Consider the following 15883-nt stretch of genomic DNA (forward strand, 5'->3'; position numbering starts at 1 on the left):
CAATACACAAAAAATAGCTCAAAATGGATTAAAGACTTGAATGTAAGACCTGAAACCATAAAACTCTTACAAGAAAATATAGGCAGTACGCTCTTTGACATCAGTGTCAGCAGTATCTTTTCAAAAACCATGTCTACTCAGGCAAGGGAAACAAAAGAAAAACTAAACAAATGGGACTACATCAGACTAAAAAGCATTTGCAAAGCAAAGGAAAACATCAGCAAAACGAAAAACAGCCCACTAACTGGGAGAAAATATTTGCATATCATATGTCTTAAAAGAAGTTAATTTCCAAAATATACAAAGAACTCACACAACTCAACAACAGCAAAAAATAATGAACAACCCGATCAAACAATGGGCAGAGGATATGAACAGATATTTTTACAAAGAAGATATACAGATGGCCAAGGGGCACATGAAAAGATGTTCAACATCACTAATTATTAGGGAAATGCAAATCAAAACTACAATGAGATATCACCTCACACCCATCAGAATGGCTATAATTAACAAGACAAGAAGTAACGAGTGTCGGAGAGGATGTAGACAAAAAGAAGCCCTCATCTACTGCTGGTGGGAATGTAACTGGTGCAGCCACTATAGAAAACAGCATGGAGATTCCTCAAAAAATTAAGAATATAACTACCATATGATCCAGCTATTCCTCTTCTGGATAGTTATCCAAAGAACATGAAAACACTAATCCAAAAAGATATTTGCACCCCTATGTTCATTGCAGAATTATTCACAACAGCTAAGACCTGGAAACAACCTCAGGGTCGAACGACGGATGAACAGGTAAAGAAGATGTGTATACATATACACAATCAAATAGTACTCAGCCATAAAAAAGATGAAATTTTGCCATTTGCAACAATATGGATGGATCTTGAGGTTATTATGCCAAGCGAAATAAGTCATCTATCTGAAAAGAAGTTAATTTCCAAATTATTATGGAGAGAGCCAAATATTATATGATTTCACTCATAAATAGAAGATGAAAACAACAACAACAATAAACACATAGATATAGAGATTAGTTTGATGTTTACCAGAGGGGAAGGGGGGGGTGGGCAAAAGGAGTAAAAGGACATATGTGTATGGTGACAATGGTAATTAGTCTTTGGGTGATGAACATGATGTAGTTTACAGAGAAATTGAAATATAATGATGTACACCTGAAATTTATATAATTTTATAAATCAATGTTACCTAACTAAAAATAAAGTTTAAAAAATAAAAAGTAAGAGCAGAAGACATCTGAACACAATGTGACAGGATTCAAAACAAAGACACCTGGGCTATTAATGAATGCAAATGGACTTAACCCTGTTATACACAGAAAAGAATTTTCAAATTAGATCACAAAGCAAAGTCGAACTCTATGCAGTATAAAAGAACATATCTCTATAAAAAATAGTTCACAAAGCTAAAAAATGAAAGAATGGGCAGAGCTAAATGAAAACTGTAAAAAATAAGGACTATGACCTTATCATCTGAAAAATTAGAAATCAATTCCAAAGGCATGGAAGACAAAAAGAAAATATTGTAATGATAAAGGGTATTATTTTAAGTGTATATAACATTGAAACTAAAATCTGTAAAAGATTGTAAAAATAGGTGCAATCTATATGAAGATACAGTAGTTACAAAAATGTAAGCACTCACACAGCAGCAACAGTTAATAAAGCCAAATCATAGGAACTACAAGGGGAAACAAACTGCAGGAGGAAAACATTAATCTACCTCTCTCGGTCTAAGAAAGATTAAGTGGACAAAAATATAAGTAAAGAGTGAAGAAAAGCTAAAAAGAGAGATACCTAACCAACCTCATGAGTTAAGAGAGCTCTCACTGGTCCACTGAGAGAATCTGGGTGGTATGGTGATTAAGCACCGAATTATGGGGCCAAAGACACTGAGTTCAAATCCCATTTCCAATACTTACTGGCTATGCGATCTCAGACAAGTTACTACAACAATGAGTGCTTATTTCCTCTTTTGAAGAATGATGCACTCCCAGTATCTAAAACAGGATTGGAATTTTCTGACCACAAGCAATTTCATATAACCACATTACCAAGATTGGTTAGAAAATAAACCAGGAATTTAACACGTCCTTGAATTTCTCTGATTATACACACCCACATTAGAATTCACTTTATAATAATGTATATTACACATGAGAGTTATTTAATTTAATTAGAATATGACAAGTATTAATGTACTCAAGAATTCCAAGTAAATAAAACGTTGTCTAGTTAAAATAGAAAAAGAGGGAAAGAGACTGTTTGAGTGTGAGAAAAGAACGCTTTTCTAATTGCTTAAAACGTACTTGTAGGGATTTCTGCTTCTGACCAAGATGCAGTAACATGGGTGGGATTTTCCCTTCTGCCTGAAACAACTAAAAAATTGCACAAAATGTATAAAACAAGAGTTTAAGGCATTGGACATTAGACCAAAAAGGACAGTAATCCCTGCCTTGACAGTTGCCAGTCTGCAGTGATGGAGGAATAAGGCAGGTGGAAGCAAAGTACCTCCCTGAGTTGAGGAGATGAGTTGAGAGTCTGCGAATCCCAAGCCTACTGGAATTAGCAGGGCAGAGTACTGGAGAGAAGAAAGCTGCAGAGAGAGAGAAACCTAGAGATGTGGAGGAGCTCTCCCTCAGGTACTGAGCAGAGTACTGATCAGCTCACGTACTTGATGACACTACTCAGGGTTGGGAAAAAGAAGTACCTGAAAATATTGGGGGAACAGTACGTAGACATGGGGCAGGCCAGGAACAGTGCCTGTTCCCACCAGCCAAACTGGAAAACCCGTTTTGGAGTGCTGGGTGCAATACTAGAAGGTTCTTGCCTCAGTAGTGAGGAATAATTAGACCTAGACTGAACCATCTTATGGTTCTGCCTAACAAATCCTAAAAGCAAGAGGCAAAATGATCAGACTCCCAATAATGTAACTGCATTCCAGAACAAAGCTCAAGAACATTTGCAGGAATACAAAAACATTCAGCACATAACAAGGTGAAATTCACAACATCTAGCATTCAATAAAAAATTATCAGGCATGCAGAGAAACAGGAAAATATTACCCATAATAAATAGAAAAATCAGCAACTTGAAACCAACCCAGAACTGAGACTCAATAGACCAATTTGGGGTATCTTACTCATCATATTGGTTAGATCAGACAGAATTGGCAAACAAGGACATTAGAACACTTATTACAACTGTAGTCCACATGTCAAAATGCTAGAGGAAAGAGTAAACATGTTAGCAGAGACAAGGAAGATAGAACAAATACACGAGTTTCTAGAGTTGAAAACCGCAATGTCTGAAATGAAACACACACTGGAGGAATAAGCAGCAGATTGGACACTGCAAAGAAAATATGAGTGTACGAAGACATAGCAATGGAAATTATCCAAAATGCAACGAGATAGGAAAAAAATCTGAAAAATGATGAACAGAGAATCTGTGAGCTTTAGGACAACCTCAATCAGCCTAATATACATATAACTGGAGTCCTTAAAAGAGTGGAAACAGGAGAGACAGAAAAAATATTTGAAGAATAGAACATTATTAAGTAACTAGACCTAATCGATGCTTACAAAACACTCCACTTGACAAATAATACACATCTTTCAAGTGCATATGGAGCATTTATCAAGATTTAAGCCAAAGCACATGATCAGTTTTGCTGCAGCCACTGCAGGGAGAAGGGCCTTAGAGCAGTTGGAGTAACTCTTTTGCTGGTCAGGAGGGGCCAGGCCCCTTCAGGTGCTGGGACCAGGGCATAATGAAAGAAAAGAGAATGTTGTGCATCTTTGCAAATGCAGTCCGAGTGTCTATCCTGCACCACACACTCAGCCCGACTGCCACCTGCTGTGCCAAGTCAGAGCACCGTCACTACTGTTTGGTTCTCAGCATCCGTTGTCATGTGCAACACACTAAGTGCATAATTATTTCCTGAATTCATGAAAATATGAGCCAGCCATACATTCAAGAAACAAGAATGCTCAGGACAGGATTCTATTGCGTGTGTCTGGGGTTAACCTGACAAGAATGGAAGGCCAAGTGCCCTTATTCACTGACTTAAGGTTCTGCATGCCAGTAAGGGCCATCCCTCCTGCAGAAATCATTATAGAGCGGCAGCATATGCATCTGGCGGGCTCAGGGAATGGAAGACAGAGACCCAAGCACATTAGTAACAACTGTCCACTGGAGGAGACAGTGGTGGCCACCAAGTGACAAGTCCCTACACTTTCTCAGACCACGCCTGCCACTCAGGCTCTGCTCTGGCCGTGGCTAGTGACCCCGATATATGTGAACGGACAGTCTGAGGGTAAGAAGATGGAATGGCCAGAGGACACGTCAGAGTCAGTCCATGGTCACTTCATTCAGAGTGTCATTCACACGCTCGCTGAGGTGAGAGGAACCTGGAGCGTGCAAACATGGACTGTTCACAAGAACAAAAGGATAAATCATGGTGACCAAGCTAATGGCAGAGACAGTTTCTTTCCCTGTGTGTTAAATGCTGGGAGGGGCTGGGAACAAGGGAACAAAACCTGGGAAAGGACATGAACACAGAGGACAACTGGAAAGGGGCTGTTGTGTGGCAGATGAGTTCCGACCAGGAACCCCCATCACCCAGAAGGATCACAGCCACACTGCCCAGCCAGGCTGACTAAGCCCAAAGGGAAGACACTGGGTTTTAAGACAAATCCAAGGATGCCCTGTATTATACCCTGGTGGCCATGTCCAAGGCAGAGGTTCTCATTGGAACTGAATCTTGGTGGTCACTGGGGTGGGAGACTTAAAAACCACGCCCACCTTCCATCACCATCAGGGCTACTCCATCACCACCATCACCTAGTGGCCCTGGACACCACTGTGAGACCCTGGGCCTGACCTCTGGAGCGCCCCCCCTCCATAAATCAGGACATGCTTTAAGGGGTGCAGTTCACTGAGGACAGATTACTGTTTGTCACCCTGGGGCGACAGGGTACCTGGCCCAACCAGGAGTTTCAGGAAGGAAAATGACAAATTGTTTTCACTTTAAAGTTTATGGAAAAGCTGGGCTGTAATGAACATAAGAATGGTCTCCCACAGAGAAGTGGAAGCAACATGAGCCCAGATGAGGGGTCCCAGGGCTGCTCCCCTGGACACCAGCTGGCTAGTGCCCACTCCTCAGTCTCAGCAAGGACATCTACCCAGGGACCATTCCCGTATAAATTGCAACTAGCCTAACCTCATCCATCCCTTTGCCTGCTTTATTTTTCTTCACAGTCCACACAACCATCCAGCAGACTTTGCATTTTGCTTGTTTAGTCTGTTTCGTCCTCTAGAACTTAAGCTTCACGAGACCTACTTACAGGGAGTTTTGTCACCACGTGACCCAGTGTGATGAACAGGACCCGGCTCGTGAGGGGCCACAGGGGGAATCTGGTGAGTGAATGAACAGAAGGAAGGGGGCACGGGCAGGCAGGGAGGGAGACCCCAGTCTGTGGCATGATTACCAGTGATGTTTGTACGTCCTTGTTTCCTCCCAACTGAACCGTGGGAGTAGACTCAGAGAGAGAAGAGTTTCCAAGTATGGCTGTCTTCTCAAGTACTTTTCACTGGCTTCTAGTTGCTTCTTTATCAAACAGCCTTGTTTTTGAAAGCTAATCTCTAGATGATCAGGTAAAATAAAAAGACCTCTTTAGCTCTTAAAAATAAAAAGGCAGAAAATAGACTTTATTCCAAAAGATATTTTTAAAAGATATGCTTAAAGAAAAGTTATGTTACTAACTCAAATATTTCTCACAATTTCCGAACCTTCTTCTCCAAGGCTGGCTCTCCAGCCAAGCTTTTGCAGGATGTGTTCAGAGTCCTCAGCCCACAGGAATTTGGCCTCGATCTTCTTCTGCGGAGGCTTCTATTTTCCAAGCCAGGCAGTGAGAATGGATACAAGGCAGGTGACAGCACTGGGCCCACTGGGTACGAGGATGGCGCCCACTGGTATCCCCAGGGAGAACCCCAGTTCAAGGATTTCAGAGTGGGTCCCGGCAGTGAGCTGGCTGGGGACAGCTGGCAGGAAATGGCTGAGTGGGGAGGGGGACCTGAATGAAAACCCCAGGCCAAAGCCAGCCTGCTCCCTCAGTGGGACTGGGGTTTCCCCTGATGCCCAAGCAAAGCCTGCCCAGACACCAACCAAGACCTTTCTGTGGGCAGAGGGGCCACAGAAGCCCTCCCGAGCACTGAAATCTGTCAGGCCACCTTTGAAGTTCAAGTAAAATGGTACACTGTGAGCTAACCTTTCCTAAGACCAGTTTCTGGGGCCAGACGTGACACCAGAAGCCATCACAGGTTCCCTGGAAAGAGCCAAGGCGTGTGAATCAGCCTTGCCCTGCCGGGATCACACAGCCATGGGACTCGTCTCACTGGAGCTCGGCCCGCTAGAGGCAGCCGTCCTGTGCTGAATTTAGCAGGTCTCATCCTTAGCTGGAGAAGGGACCACATCCCGGGACTTCCAGTATGTTCCTGCTGAGGGCTTGAGGCGACAGCGTCACACTTCACAAAGGGCCTAATCCTCTCTGACCCTAATCAAGAAACCCAGCTGGCTGCCACTACTAAGCAGTCCAAGTGGTTCTGAGGCCAGGGCCGGGCTCGAGTGGGTCAGGTAGGAGATTCAGATGAATGACTTTGCCAGAGTCACCATGTGATCCACACCACATGCCACATCCACAGGCTCCCCGGGCATCGTTACCTGAAAAACAAGACCCAGTACACCATGAGGGGAAATGGCTGGCTAGGAGGCAGACAGGCTTGGAGACAGCCCAACTGGGCCTGATCATGGCTATGCCTCTTGGTAAGTGACTTATCCTCCGAGACTTGGCCACCCCCCACCTGAATTGGGGATGCTTATACCTACCCAGCAGGTCTATTGGGAGGAGTAAATGCCATCACGGTGGGAAACGCCATCCCAACTCCCACCCCACCAACAGCAGACGTGACTGTTCACACGCAGCCCTCTGAGGGGCCGCTCTGGGCACGAGCACAGACCCTGAGTGCACCATCCTGGAATGTGCACATCCCACAGAGAGTACTCCCCTCTGAGTGGGGCACCACCAGAGTCAACACTTGCTCTCCAGCCAGATGATCAGTGACCTTCCTAGGGGTCACCACCATGGTTCACTGGAGCAACTCAAGAAACCCTTTCTCGTGTCTTCAGGGTCCACATTGGGAACAAGGCCCCCGTGGCCCAGTGTCTTCACCCACTTTCCCACTATGTCCAGTTCCAGACAGGCAGGCTGTTTCCCAAGTCACCTGCACCCTTGAGGAGGGATGTTTACTGTGTCTCAGAAGGTGTCAAAGGCCTGCTGACCCGTCTTCACAACACTGCCCATCCACGCTGACATTACATCTCACGAAGGCCCAGCCTTCCGGGTAACGAGCAGACCACCCTCAGGCAGGTGTTGAGGCTCCAGCTGTTTGCCTTTAAACTGACTTGCCTTGTTGCACAGTGAGCCTTCGAAATGGACACCCCCACCAGCTCCAGGTGTGCCCACGACTCAAGGATCTCCACATCCACAGAGCCACACCAGCTCTCCAGAAAAGGGGCGCTTTCCTTCTCTTGTGGCTTTACTATTATTGTTGTTAGTGTTGTTGTTGTTATTGTTATTTTAAATAGGTAATACATTCATGTGGCTAAGTGACATTCAGTGAAATAGAATAAAAAAGTTTTAAATGCCTTTACTATCACCCCTGTCATCATCTGCCCCATTCCCCACCTTCCCTCTGAACTGGAAACTACTTTTAATGGTTTCTTTTATCCTTCTAGAGGTTCTTGATGCAAAAGCAGCAAATGTGATACAGTCATGAGTCGCTTTACCACGGGGATGAGTCCTGAGAAATGCATCGTTAGGCAATTTCGTTGCTGTGCGAACATGACAGAGTGCACTTTACATAAGCCTGAGGGTACAGCCTACTACACAGCCAGGCTATATGGTACTAATCGCATGGGACCACCGCCCTATGTGTGGGCTGTCATTGACCGAAATGTCACTATACAGCACAGGACTGTACAGCGGTGTCTCAGGTGGCAATTTTTAAGACACTGCACCTGCACCACTACCCCTCAGACGTTTGCCTGGATGCTGAGGCTGCCATTCTGACCAGATCCAAATTCTGCCATCCTTCCCGGTGGCAGTGCTCAGCCAGGCAGTGTGACAGCTGGAAAGGGGACCTGTAACAGCCTGTGGAGTTGACTGACATTAAGAGGGGAAAATGCCTAATCCAGACAGCCCGGCCTAAAAGCCTGGAGGCAGCAGGCACCAACCCCAGAGCCTGGCGCCTTTGATATGGGGAGATGAGGCCATTAAGGACTCCTGGCCACAAGGCAAATGGATGCTAGCAACCAATTTGTGCCACCTGCCCCTCCTTGTCTAAAAATACGTCTTTAGCAAAACCAATCACAGAAATCACTCAACAAACAAGAAGTGGTGCCTCCAGTTCATCACAAAGGAACGCAGGCACAGAAAATGTTCCAGTCCGGCCATGGAAGCAAAGAAAACGTTGCCTCTGAGGCGACTGGGCACAGGTGCACCTTAGCAACCTCCCCAGGCCATCAGAGTGCACGTTACCTTCCAGGGACACAGCCACTCTGCACTCATCTGTAGTCAAGCTGCTGCACTTGAGCACTGATGTCCTTGCCCCCTCAGTGCTCTGGCCATTAGAGCCCAAGTCAGAGGAAACCACTCGGCCTTGGTTTCCTCACCAGGATGATGGTCTCGGCTGAGGCTGGCCTCTGAGAGCCCTCTCTGGGGAGCAGTGGGTGGCTGCCCCTGACGAGCAGTTTCTCACCCTCTGAATCTGAATCTCGGCTCTTCTTCTTACTAGATGTGTGACCTTGAAGAAATCACTGAACCTCTCTGAGCTCTGAGTATCAATGCGTGGCAGGAAAACATTCCAGAAAGCATCTGGAAAGAGGCGCGAATCAGGTGATTCAGATGTCACTTCCTGGGCCTACACATTCGCAGAAAAGCTCTGTGAGTCTAAGAATAACCAGTTAGTACCAGTGTAGCATTCTTTCTTGGAATGCTTCTAAAGTTACATATTCCCCACTGAAGATTAGTAAGAAAACACAGTTTTTTAAAGAATAAAAATCACCTGTAATTAAAAAAAAAAGTGAGTATAACAACAGACTGAAGTGAGGTCCAACTACCCAAGAACAGACTCATCTCATCTTTAAGGAACCCAACCGAGCTGTGCCCAAACCTGGTTCCCACCACCACCTCTCCCAGAGCCCCGGCCTCCCACCTTCGAGCTTGTACAGAGTGGAAAGGCCAGGCCCTCGGCCCTCAGCACCATCCTTTCAGGCCCTGTCCTGCACCCAATCCTCCCAACACCAATCACAAAGTGACAAGGGAATAAAGGAGCTCCACAAAATTTAGCACTCAACAAACGTGCAAGGGAGGACGCCAGTGTGGCCAGAAAGCAGGCGTCACAGGGGCAGAGCGAAGTATCCTTGATGGCATGATGGAGGAAGGACGCTTCTACAGGGGTGGAAGGAGTCAGTGAAGGGGACTGTGGTCGGAAGGGCAAGCGGTGCCAGGCCCCCAGCAGCCTGCTGCCTCCAGCTCCACCAGAGGCCCCAGCTTGGCCCAGCCATTTCTACAGGGAAAATGCTCTCGGATTTCAAATCTTATCTCAAGGCTGATCTTTGCTCTAATTTGGAGGAAATGAAGGCAGGTGGGAAGCTCTAGTCACAGTGGTCATTTACCCAAAACCCAGTGGCTTTACTGCTTGCCTAGCTTCCCCTCAGAAAGAAGTCCTTCTTGGTGGGTGAAGACAGGGCAGTGAGGAACTATTAAGAAAACAAGTGGGATATCGACATTATTGATGTTCATTGTCACCTGAGCTGCAGTCCGCTGTCCACTCAGTGACTCTCCATCCCTCACACATCACAGTATTTCCAGGCTCAGAAAACAAGTGAGCTAGCGCCAACCAGCTTGGGAGCAACTCTGGGGCACAACCATGTTTTTTCTACCAAGTTTAAAGTCTCCATTTTGACTTGTTCTCTTAGATACTGCACCTGCAGTTTTTACAAGGGAGGCAGCGCCTGCCGAGGTCACAGGAACCAGGAAAGGCAGCAGCTGAGGGAAGGGCCAATGGAAACGGCCCCTAAACTACCAAAGTGCCTCAAAACATTCTGCAGTGGGATTTTGACAGACAGATCCTCCTTTTATTTAAGTTAGACATTTCTTTTGCATTTTGCAAGTGTTTTTTAAAAAGGCTCTCCACAATTTCAAAACACGTTATTAAGATCAAGGCTTCAAAGGAAGCCCTTAGGCCTGTGCGTGCATACGGGCACACACACACACACGTGTTCTCTCTGCAGAGTCTGTCTCTGGAGGGAACACGAGAAGCAGGACTGGTGGCGCCTCTGGGACAGGAGACAGGAGACTTAGTTTCCATGATACACTTTGTACTAAATACATATGTTCTGTATTCAAAAAAATAAATAGCTTTTCTTAAGAAGAAACTTAAAGAGCTGACTCAGAAAACAACACTGTGATAAACTATAATTTAAGAAAGAAACTTTTTCCCCTTTAATTCTGAAACAAGACTTTTTGTCTAATTGCATCGTCTGCCTATGAAAAGGCTTATTTTTTTCACTTTCATGGCTGTGGTCAGACCCTCTAAACAGTGAACATCCTGCTTTCTTTTAAATGCGCTCTAAAACAATCCTCTACACCAGCCCCTCTAAACAGCTGCTGGCATGCCAGTTTTTTCATTTCAAATATGTGCCTCTTGGGAGCCTCTCTGGGGCCTCAGGGTGCCCCGCCTGCAGCTGGCTCCTCTCTGAGGCCACAGCAGGGTTTTCTCTCTCTGCTCCACATGCCAGTGGACAGCCTCTGATGAGGTTTCTCACTGGGCACTGGAACCTGTGGTCAGGCTGTTTCCTCCTTGGGCAGGCTGTTCCCTCCTTGGGCAGGCTGTTCCGCTCTTGGGCAGGCTGCTCCCTCAACAGGCCAAGGAAGGAGCTCAGAGCAGTGAGCTGCTCACCACTACGCATTCTCTCCTGAGGCCCTGGCAGAGGATGCCATGGGGAAGGAGGAGGGCAGCCGGGACCAGGACGGGGAGCAGTTCCTGGGGACCCGGTCCTGGCCCAGCTGCACACTGGGCGCTGCTGCCTCATCAGCTGCGTCTGCCCTGTGGGCACGCCCTTACACCCGCCCAGTCTGGCCTTACCCTCCACGGGAAATACTGGTCTTCCAGGCGACCAATTCCCAGGCACCCTCGGATGTTCTTGCCCCACACAAACAGCTCTCCTTTGTCTGCAAAGAAAGGAAAAAAGTGTCTTGGTTGGGGCTAGGCCAGGGACAAGTCAGCAAGAGGAAGGGTCACGGGAACAGGCTTTCTAGAACCACGTACAGAGTCCAATGTTCAACTTCAATTTCTACCAGGCATTAACGCTTCCTTTTGAAGGGAAAAGTATACTGTCCCCAAACCAAAGACATGTCAAGCCTAGACTGACACTGTCCGCCACATGGGAGATGAGCTCCTGCTCAGAGCTGTGGGCCCAGGAGGCTCCTGCACACGGTCTCCTCTGCTCACCCCTTATGCACCTCCTCACCCACAATCATGTCCAACCAAACCATGCCCTCCACACCTCCTGAAATCGGAGACCCTCCCATCTTGCTCAAGCCCTGACAGGGGGAGAAGTAGGCCCATCTGTCATTCCTTGTCTGGGTGTCCACATCTGGGGAGCATTCGCTCAGGTGACACCTGGTCACTGGGTGCCTCTTTGGGCCGGGTCTGTGTCTGTGTGCCGGGAGCTGGGATAGGACAGTGAAGGAACACGCACGGTTCCTGTCCTCATGGGGCTGTAGTTGGTGAACAGCTAGAAATAAACGATCAAACCAACATACACATGTTTACAAAGTGTAAAAAGTGCCATGAGGGACAAGAACAGACAGAGTGCTACAGAGGACACCCAGGAGACTGAACCTAGATGAGGGCTCCCGGAACCGCCAGCCTCCAGGACAGGCCCCCAGACCTGGTGGGGCAGCCCCCACTACCCAGCCTTCAGTCCCGACTTCTGCATCAGCTTTGGGCACTCTGTGGCACTGAGGCTCCATTTCGCCACCCCCGTCAGGGAAGTAGAATTAGAAGACAAGACATGAAGAAGCCAGGACTAGAATCATCTGGGCTGATTAAGAAGGAATCCTTTGGTTACGAGCCGTCAGAACCCCTCGGGTCTGACCCACCCTAAGTCTTCCACTCTCAGATTATACGTGTTTAACAGAACAATTCAGTCTCGCCCCCAAAATGCCAGCAGACCTCAGGGTAAATCAACCAACTCCAGCTCCTAGCCGAACATATGCAAACGCTGGACACACAGACAGGGGAGAAACGCAAGCTCTGATGCTCCCTCTACTGAGGGATGGTCACCGGCACCGGGAGGGTGGCTTTGGGAAATCTAGACAGGGATTTCATTTCAGTGTGACCCAAAATGGACATACGGCATGACAGCAAACAGAAAACAGTCTACTCTAGTTGCACACTTCGTATGGATTTCCAAGGATGTGACTCTGCACAATTTAAGCCTTAGAACATTCTGGAAAATAGATCACTGATATCTCCGGAATGAGTCCATAATGACTCATTTTTTAAATCAAAATAGCTTTAGACGACTCTCGTGCTCTGGAGTCATTACCAAATGGAAGTGCTAACTGTGACAGTGCTGATGGCTTCTCCCGGGTGATCATGGTGACCACTGGGGCTGCATACACAATCACACGCCCACAGTCCACGCCACAGCCTGGGTGCTTTCAGGGCCCGAGATCTGAACCTCAGACGACAACTGAACAGCAGTCAGGACTCTGGGGCAGAGGGCGGGCATCTGGAACAGTCCTCAGAGTAGTGTGGGGCCAGAGAATGACCCACACTGGCTGTCCCTGCCCAGATGTTTAAAAGAAAACAATTTTCTACCGGGAGATGAAAAGATGTTTTAATTGCAAGGAAATATGAAACCTACTTGAGGATAACAAAATGAAATTAATTTAGTTCAGTCTTTCTAGTCTAGTCAACTAAAGAGCAGTGAACTGAACCAAGAGCCACTGTGGTGGAATAGGAGATACCATCAAGAAAAAGCACACACTCGAGAGGTCAGTGGGTACCTGCGTATCTGATGGCTTTGTAATTGGGCAAACCTTTGAGAAAAGCTCCATGTCAGTCTTCTCTTTGATCATTCTCTTCCCAGCACTTTGCATAAATCAGGCAGGTTTCCCTCCCCAAAACCAGAGGAGGGTCTGACAAGCCTGCCTCCCGCCATCCCACGTTCCTGGATCAGGTTAGGGTTGGGCTTGACCAGGAGTGAGGTGAGCCCCACACATTCATTTCCTAATGACCTTCTAGGGGATTCACCCAACCTCTGCTGGTTCCCCCCAGCACCCCGACATTCTCAAGGGTCCCTCTCCTACCACCGATGAGCATCCTCTTGAGAAAATTCACTTTCACATTAGCCCAACCACAAACCAAATGAAGCAAAAACAAAACTCCAGGATGAAAAAAGACACACTTTATACAACCTCAAGCCAAACAGCTTCTGGATTACCTGCTCTATTACTATCCATAGGGGGCGCCCCCTACTGGATGGATGGAAACTGAGAGCTGCCCACGCTCTGGGGGTGAACCTGAGAGAGTGGAACTCTAACTGTCTTCAGGGCCGCACTTTGGGGCTTGGTCACTTACTGGTAAGGGCAGCAAAGTGGCTGAGTCCACAGCGAATGCGGGAAACCTGGACTTCTGGGTTGAACTCCGTCAAGCCGAAGAGAGAGGGAGGAATCATTTCTGGCAGGGCAGTTTCCACTAGGTTTGGTCCTTTCCCAAGAATTCCATAGCCCCAGACAAAAACACGCCCTTCTTCTACATTACAGTAAAAACAACAATCAGTAAGTCAAACCAAAGTGCCGCGTCCCTCACTGGAGATTCAAACTGCACCACTGAGATACATTAGATCCACGTGGATTTTTTTCCTCCTTGCTTGGCAAGAACATGCTGACAGATATTTGAAATAATAAGTTTCTTTTCTCCTCTTTCAAATGCTTGCTTGTGGAGTTATGTCTAGCCAGCTACCTAATCTCAGAATAGAAACTTCCCACATCTTGAGGGTAACCTGGATGGGCCCAGGCCATAAATCACCCCGAAACCCCCTGTGAACACAGGAGAGCCTTAGGACAGTTTGTCCCCTACCAACAGCTCTAAGTTTCACACTGATCAGAAGAGCAAGCCAAGTACCAAACAACTTCTGGCCAGATACCTAAAACCCTTAGAAACAATTTTTTGGCTATAAAAAGTTGAATCCTCATCAGTGGTGCCAGACATTTAATCCCGGGGGCGTGGATCTCAGTATCCAAACCCCAAGGCTCTTCTCCATCTGCCTGCTTCTTGGCGCTTCTCTCTGGAGAAGGCAGGGCTGGCATCTGTGGCCCAGGCTAAGGGAGAGGGAGAAAGTATTTCCTTCTCCACTCCAGAGGCTCGCTACAGAATTACTAAGCTCTGGGCTGGCTATTTGTCTACATATAAACTGTGGCTATTACCTCTCTGTCAGCAATGTCACCCTTACCCTCTGTTAACTGAACTCAACCTAACAAGGTCATCCCACAGCCATGTTTCCTCCCTCAGGCTGAGGGTGGCTGCTGCGAATCCAACGGACACTGACCCTTCCCCACCCCATCACCTACAGGCTTCCCAATGAAGTGCCTGCAGTAGGGTCTCACCATTTAATACAGCACAGCCTGTGCCTCCACACGCAGCTTGCTTCACCTTCCCTACTCCTGAGAAGGGTAGGCACCGGGGGACATTCACCTGAATCAAAGGAAGGGTCCACACTGTTAGGAAGACAAACAAGCAAAGCAGAGGTCACCCAAAACTGACACCAAATTCCTCCGTGCTGACCGCACTGAGGGCGGCGAGGGCTCTCCGGGAGGGACCGCCAGGGAGCCTGATGGAGCTTGGGGGGCAGTCGGGAGGCTCCACTCTACCCTGTGGTCCGAGGGATGAGGAGTAGCCAGGAGGGGAGGGAAGAGAAGGGTATTCCAAGTAGGGTAGATGGCACCTGCAAAGGGGGGCAGGGCGCACCGCCCACTGAGGGAGTTTAAACAAAGGACGAGTAGATGGAGCCAGGGGACAAGGGGGAGTATTTGCAAGATGCTGGTAGGGAGCAGGGAGGGCAAATCATCAGGATGCTGTAGACCACAGGAAGAATTTGGTCTTTATTCTAAGCACAACGAGGAGCCAGTATGGGCTTTAAGTAGGGGAGGAACTGATTTCTAGAGGGGACCGCAGGTGGGCGTGGGAAACAGTGGAGAAGGAGCAGGTAGGGGACAAGCGGGAGCTCAGTTTTGGACACAATGAACTCGCAGTACCTAGAGATGGCCAAACGCAAATGTCAAGTGGCACTGAGAGAGGTTTGCACCCGCAAAGAGCAGTCTGGGCCTGACCTGCCAGCTGGAGAGTCCTGAGCTCATGACGGCAATGCAGCCATGGTGAGGGTGATTGCTTCTGAAGAACACAGAGGAAAGGAGAGCACAGTCCCCACCACAAGGACCTTCGACATGGGAAGGCCTGGTCCAGGAGGAGAGCCAGGAAATGAGACCAAGAAGGAACCAGAAAGGGAAAGAGCCCTCCAAGAGTCTAGCCACAGGGGCAAAAAGAAGAGTGTTCTTCACAAAGATGGTGAGCATGTCACGGCCAACGTCAAATGCAGCTGAGAGGTCAAGAAAGGTAAAGATTGGAAAATGTTCTCCAGCTTCTTTATTATTGTTTTTAGCAACATGGAGGTCACTAGAACCCTAGCAAGAGCCACTCAGCAAACTGATACGGTGGAAGCT

At 47.6% G+C, this 15883-nt stretch overlaps 2 protein-coding genes across 5 annotated transcripts in view; both read right to left on the reverse strand.

Annotated features, from left to right (window-relative positions):
• LOC103561889 (olfactory receptor 2AE1-like) overlaps window positions 1-15883 on the reverse strand; it is a 122124-nt gene that overhangs the window by 14339 nt on the left and 91902 nt on the right. The gene's annotated exons all lie outside the window — the stretch shown is intronic.
• RCC1L (RCC1 like) overlaps window positions 5718-15883 on the reverse strand; it is a 35435-nt gene continuing 25269 nt past the window's right edge. The window contains exons 8-11 of one of the 2 annotated variants that reach the window (XM_070567620.1): window positions 14771-14858; window positions 13743-13916; window positions 11238-11323; window positions 5718-6750 (exon numbers count right to left, since the gene is read on the reverse strand). In XM_070567620.1, the coding sequence (XP_070423721.1) occupies window positions 6673-6750; window positions 11238-11323; window positions 13743-13916; window positions 14771-14858 (426 nt within the window). In that variant the 3' untranslated portion in view covers window positions 5718-6672. Of the gene's footprint in view, window positions 6751-11237; window positions 11324-13742; window positions 13917-14770; window positions 14882-15883 lie in introns of both variants that reach the window. The other variant, XM_070567621.1, reaches the window with a different exon arrangement.

This window comes from Equus przewalskii, chromosome 12, assembly GCF_037783145.1.
Source record: "Equus przewalskii isolate Varuska chromosome 12, EquPr2, whole genome shotgun sequence".
Taxonomy (NCBI): Eukaryota; Metazoa; Chordata; class Mammalia; order Perissodactyla; family Equidae; genus Equus; species Equus przewalskii.